General features: G+C 45.0%; 1 protein-coding gene across 4 annotated transcripts in view; it reads right to left on the bottom strand.

Moving 5' to 3' along the window:
* Positions 1-1,434: 1,434 nt before the first annotated feature.
* The window catches only part of LOC107299497 (DNA repair protein complementing XP-A cells homolog), a 10,590-nt gene continuing 5,402 nt past the window's right edge, over positions 1,435-6,622 (bottom strand). For all 4 annotated transcript variants that reach the window (XM_015828852.1, XM_015828854.1, XM_015828855.1 and 1 more), the window contains exons 5-7: positions 5,087-5,252; positions 3,441-3,558; positions 1,435-1,831 (exon numbers count right to left, since the gene is read on the bottom strand). In XM_015828852.1, the coding sequence (XP_015684338.1) occupies positions 1,683-1,831; positions 3,441-3,558; positions 5,087-5,252 (433 nt within the window). In that variant the 3' untranslated portion in view covers positions 1,435-1,682. The remainder of the gene's footprint in view (positions 1,832-3,440; positions 3,559-5,086; positions 5,253-6,622) is intronic.

Below are 6,622 nucleotides of genomic sequence, written 5' to 3'. Positions count from 1 at the left end.
GTGTCCTACTTTTTTCATGTACAGGAGGCAGTGAGCATGCAGGAGCCGATGGTGTCCGGCAGCAGCTGCAGCCCGCCGGCCCCTTGGCCAGTGCACTATGGGGTTGGGCAGCCTGTGCAGCGCAGGTGAGTCAGAGAGTTGTGACTGCTGGGCCAGCCCTCCAAGCAGCAGGCAAAGGCAGAGGCGCGGGGGGGGGGGAAGGCACGCAATCCGGCCCACCAGATGCAGCAGGCCCGCCATGGTGCATCTGGCGGACTGAGTTGCCGGACCTCTACCTCCACCTGCTGCTGGTGCCGCCACTGCGAGGCAAGGCAGGTGGTGGGACGGGGGTGGCCTGGCTGCAGGACCCGCTCGCTCACCTGCCCATCTCACTCCACCTGCCAGACACCCGCTGAAGACACGCAGGGCAGGGTAGGCGTTGCCGCCCGGTCCTTCAGCTGCCCCCACCTGTCTGCATCACTCTCCTCGCGTGAAGGGCGCGTTCTGCCAGCCCTGCTGCCGCCTCCAAGCAGCTGTCCTGGTAAACCCACGGAGTGAGGGTGTAGCAACCACCTTCCCTGGTGCCCTCTCCTGTGCCTCATCCTTGCAACTAGTCTGCAAGAGGCAGAAGGAAGTGGCAATGGTGGTGGCGGCGGCTTCTGAAATTGATCCAGTGAAGAACGGATGGCTGAGGAAGCCCTTCTGCAGTCGGCGAAAGAGCCAAGTGGCAATTGCTCGGGGAGAAAAAAAAGGCAAGGGAGTGTGTGAAGAAATCTTCCTCTTGGTTGCTTCTTATGGGGAGCATCTGGCTACACGGGTCACAGCGAGAACTCGGAAGTCCCGGGCTGGCTTCCGAAGGCACAGGGCTGGCTGTTGGCTGGAGCTGAGGCATCTTTGGGAAGGGTCCCCTCCCTCCCCCTCCCCCTCCCCCAGAGACCTATGGATCCTGCACCCGGACCCCCACAGATGCCCCCTCCAACGCAAGTGACATGGAGCTAGCCCCCCCCCGCAATCACAATACTAAATGCCTCTGTCTGGCTGATGATCTTAACTGGGGCTTATTTTCGGGATGGGGCTTATATTACGATCATCCTGAAAAATCATGCTAGGGTTTATTTTCTGGTCGGTTTTTATTTTCGGAGAAACACGGTAGTTTAAACTATATACTGCTCTATCCTACAGGGCCTCAAATAATTTGTTCAGCTGTACTGTACATTCCTAGCAAATCTTCAGCCCTCCCAGTAGCATTCTCTATGGCAATACATGGCTCAATCTGAAGTTTTGGGGCTTAAAAGGTCTGTGACTGTGTTGAAATAACACTAAATCAAAATGACACAAACCACACTACGGTGTATTATGTTCTCTGTGTATGATCTTCAAAGTTGGAAAGTGTTTTTCTAACCCACAAACTACTGTAGATATATATACGAAAAATGTTAAGAATGCATGCAGTGATAACAGATAAGCATTTAACTGTGTAAATATACAGTTAAATATTTTTATTATTCAATAAATGTAACATTTTTATAAAAGGATTATTATTATGCCTCTTTTCTACCAGATTTTCAGTTCTTATTTCTGGATAATGGTTAGGCTATGCAAAGTAGGCCAGAAAGAATATGCTATATCAATTATATGATATGCCATATCAATTATATAAACACTTGAATACAAAAATGCATCAAATGTAAATCCAAATCGTTCTACATCTTTTCATAGGTTAATTCATGACCACATGTGCTGCAGATCTTTCTGTACGTATCATCATCTATCATTTCTTCAGTTCCATAGTCATGTTGGTGGATACTTGTGTCTTTCTTCCATAAACTACTTCTTACAGCTCGCCGTAATTCTAATACAACAGAAATAAGGAGCACAGTAGTTAAAACACGCACACACACAAATAAATAAAATCAATTAACCCCAATGACACTCTGTATGTGCTCTGAATGGGAGTATTGTATTGTATTCCAAAACATAACTAGGGACTAAATCCTAATTATTTTCATTAATGTTCTGTTTTTGAAAGTGAATGTGCAGATGGAATTGGGATGAATCTAGAGCAGGGGTGTCAAACTCAATTTCATTGAGGGCTGCATCAGCATTGTGGTTGCCCTCGGGGGGAGCGGGGATGTGTGGCCAGGGTGGGTACGACCTACTGGGTGGGTGTGGATGGAGTGGGTGTGGCCTGTTGGGTGGGCGTGGCCAGCTCTACATCGTTCACGTCAAGGGTGCCTGTGGGGGCCTGGGCAGGAGTGGGACAGATCTGAGGGTCTCTGGCAGAAAGGGGTGGGACCAGGGCAAGTGCCAAGGCATGGTCCATTTCTTCATTCCTCACAAAGGGTGACACCTCCCCAGCATGCACCCAGGGGGCGGAGCCAACACAGCAGGGGCTGGTTCCTTGCTGTTTCCAGACGGCCTTGTGGAGCTAAGACTGAATGCGTTTCAGCATAGATGGCCACCACAAAATTGTACATTGGCTCCTGGCTGGCCTGGGCCAGGGCCAAGGCAGTGGGGGCCGTTCCCTCACTGTTTCCAGGATGGCTTCGCGGGCCACATGAAACCACTTCGCGGGCCACATCCGGCCCCTAGGCCTTGTGTTTGACATGTCTGATCTAGAGTGATTTTTAAAGTCCATTAGATAGATCAGAGGTCCTCAACCTTTTGGGCACCAGGGACCGGTTCCATGGAGAGAGGGTTTTTTCCATGGACCGGAGGATGCGTGGTTTTGTGTGCTGCCTGCATCCCGCGGATGGGGCTTTGCTTGTTTGTGCGGACCAGTTGCTGGCATGCCACAGCCCGGTACTGATCCACGGACCGGGAGTTGGGGACCCCTGAGATAGATGATAGTGATCATAAAAAGCAGACATAAAAGAATGTAACTCTTTCTCTGGATTTCATATATTAAGCCCCTCATCTTTCAGCCAGTGGGGCGTCAGTCACCAAGAGTATGATGAGTGCAGTAAAGCTGGCTGGTTGTGTGTATGTGTGGGTGGGGGTGGGTGGGTTGGCTACTTGCAGAATTCCAATTTACCTGACAGTTATGCCATCCTTTCTAGCTCTCTCCTCCCTCCCAATTAGCTTTCCTTTTTCTTTTTGAAAAATAAGCACTAATATGAGACTTGAGTTCTAGTCTGATTTGGACACAAAGGCAGCTGGGTGACCTTGTGCCAGTCCCTCTCACTCAGCCATGGGAAGGAGGCAATGGCAAACCACTTTTGAAATCTTTGTTGCAAGGGCTTTTCCGGGCAATTGCCAAGAGTCAACATTGACCCAAAGGCACTAAAAAAAAGAAAAGAAAAGCACTGCTATAAACAGTTGCATCCACCCGACATTTTTACTTTTGAGTCAAATATACTGGGTCTGAGTGGAATCCAAGAATGTTGTTTGAAAGAAAGCTAATTTGTGGAGACTAGTACACTGTCCTGCAGTAGAGAGGGGGCAGGGAGGTTTACATTTACCTTTAACTTTTTTATCAATTTTTTTCTGTTTCATCTTCTCTCTGTTATCTTGGCGGTTTTCTTTAGCTTCTTCTAGTGCTTCCTCACTACCCCAAACTTCAAGGGAGCGCTTAATTACCTGTAAATACCAAGCATCATTTGAATAAGATTTAGAGGACTAGAAAGAAATGATTAGATCAGCTAGACCAGGGGTAGGCAACCTTGGCTCTTTTATGACTCGTGGACTTCAACTCCCAGAATTCCTGAGCCAGCCATGCTGAGGGAAAAGGGAGAGGTTTCCAAGCTGAGCCATGCTGGCTCAGGAATTCTGGGAGTTGAAGTCCACGAGTCATAAAAGAGCCAAGGTTGCTTACCCCTGAGCTAGGGCTACTGTATCTAGGCTACAAAAGCCTGGGGGAAACATTAGCTGGTAACAAAAAGATTTTCTGTATGTGTTGCCTCCTGGAATTTTGCAACCCTGGGAGAAAAGACCATCTCAAGGAAAACTTTATATGCAGTAATGTCCCAGCCCCATCTTTGTGTTGGCTGCAGTACAACAAAGAAGGGCTCTTGTTCTCAGCTAGCTCTCTTCAGCAAAGAATATCGGGCTATCTTCACTTACTACTATTTTCATTCAGAATCTGTGGGGAAAGGGCTGTCTTATTTAAGAAGATTCTTTTCATTGAAGAATAGCAATTTATACGAAGAAGCAGTCCCGTTTACTTTTTCTGACAATACTACAATAGAAATGAACGCTTGTGGGAAACAGCATGGCAATCGTGCAACAGATTCAGAAAGACCGTGGAAGTCGCAATGAGATTAGTTTCACAGAGGCTGAACCTTTTTTTTTTTTTTTTTAGAAAATAGGAAATGAATCCCTCCTTAGTATATATATTAAACTATATTGGTAGTTTAATGGTAAGTTACAGAGGGTTATATGTAATGATGTCTCCCAACTGGCACCATTTGCCACACTGTTTTCAAAGGGTTCCTCAATTTTTTGGAAAAGATTTTGCAGGTTACAAACACCCTTCCCTTCCTTGTTGATAGAAAACTACACTGAATCAAAAGGCCTTGCCTCAGTAGAAAGGCACACTCTGATATAATTCAGTTCCTACTTGTAACCTACCAGCAACAACAAAAAATATCAAGAGACAGTTGGATCATATAGCTCAGTGGTGGCGAACCTATGGCACGTGTGCCACAGACGGCACTCGGAGCCCTCTCGGTGGGCACGCGTGCTGTCACCCCAGCCCCAGCCCCCCCCGTGGCCCCCTCCTCACCAGCAGTCCCCTGGAGGAGAGTCGCCTAGGGTGCAGCCTGTGCAGAGCAGCGCAGCCAAGGACAAGGCAGCCGGGCAGCGAGGACAAGACTCCGCCCTCGTGCCCCATCACCTGCAGATGATGCTGCGAGGTGCAGACAGAGGGCATGGCCGCCATGATGCTGCTGGGCCGCCTGGGTGATCTGCTGTGGCGGGCTGTGGAGGCGGTGGGTGGCCTTGCAGGCAGGAGAGGCGGGGGCAGGGGTGAGGCGGTTTTGGGGTACTCGGCCATCACTGATATAGCTGGATCATATATGCCCAACTCCAGAGAAAAATTGGAATGTTGTTAGAATACAGAGAAGTTATACCGTTGGAAGAAAAATATTAAGAGGACAAGATTCAATACCTGTAGTTTTAAATAAAGTTTCATATCACCCCAGTGTGGATTATGAGGATTTTTCTTCAGAATGAATCTAAGCATTGGTTCTCTCTTGTCCAAATCACAGTCTTTCAGAAGATACTCTTGCTTTGCTTCAGTCCTTGTTAAGAGTTTATGTTTGTTTTCAACATCTCTGAAATGAGACCCCAATCCAAACTGAACATGCATTCTATGTATTTGCATATATCAAATAATATAGAGGCTACACCACTAACTAATACTTAACTTTGTATTTTTATGTTCAGTGGAACATATTTTAAGATAAGCACACCGGATATCAGGTTGGTCTGTGCTAAAAAAAAAGCCTTGAAAATTATTTGGAAAAAGAGCTTCAAACTTTACAAAACCACAGTTCTTTTTTCCAACTTCCACATGAACCTGAAAAAAAATATAACTGCTTTAATGAACAGAATATTTAAATCAATCCTTAAGCCACATCTTTTTTTAAGCCTTGTGTGGAAGCCTGTAAAAGGGTGCATTAAATGAACATTAAAAGGTATGCTCGGGTGAAATCAAACACTTCTTCCAAATCATTTTTGAAGCATGCACAGTATTAAATATCAATGGAACCACGTTGTAATCTGAATTTTATCTTTAAGCATTCCACTTGATAGAAATAAGCACAAGTTTGACAATTTAAAATAGAATCCTAAACACACTTACTAGAAAGTAAGATTCCCTGGGAATATTTTCCAAATGTGCATGCATAAGTGTCATTTAAATAGGTGCAACACTTAAATTAATTCCACTGAAATCAACAGGATTGTTACAAGTGCTTAAATCTGTTTTGATTATGCTCAAATCTCTATGTATCTGTACTTATCTAACACTGGAAATATGTTGACAACGATGTACTGTTAATCAACACAGCATATATATATATATATGTATGTATGTATGTATGTATGTATGTAGGTCTTTGGTTATTCGGGTTTTCTCCCGCGTAAAATTGGAAGTGTCTTGCCGACGTTTCGACGAAGTCCCATTCGTCATCTTCAGGCTGGTGTCTTCAGCTTTGTGCTTCTTACTCCTAGAAGCACGAAGCTGAAGACACCAGCCTGAAGATGACGAATGGGACTTCGTCGAAATGTCACCAAGACACTTCCAATTTTACGCGGGAGAAAACCCGAATAACCAAAGACCTACATACAAACACCCGCGAAAACCTCAGAAAACACACACACACACACACATATATATATAATATAATATGCAATCTTATAAATGTTTACTTATTCATGTTTACACTATAACAAAGATCTTTATCGTCCGTAAGTATATTTGGGATTTCAGCCTTTTAGTCTGTTTCTACATGTACATTTATAAAAATAAATGTCATTGTGTTTAATTGAGTATATTCTTGCAAAAGGAGGTATAACATTACACACTCCGTTTCTGTTAAAATTTATGGTTTTAAAATATATTCATTTGCATATTACCAACATTTGGGGGGCTGGTATACATTTAAAAATATTTTGATTATTCCTTTTTGATTATCCAAAA

This window comes from Protobothrops mucrosquamatus, unplaced genomic scaffold (assembly GCF_001527695.2).
Source record: "Protobothrops mucrosquamatus isolate PMUCROS unplaced genomic scaffold, P.Mucros_1.0 scaffold5021, whole genome shotgun sequence".
NCBI classification, from domain to species: Eukaryota; Metazoa; Chordata; class Lepidosauria; order Squamata; family Viperidae; genus Protobothrops; species Protobothrops mucrosquamatus.
Note: the sequence above shows the minus strand (reverse complement) of the source record. Positions and strands in the feature narration are given on the sequence as shown.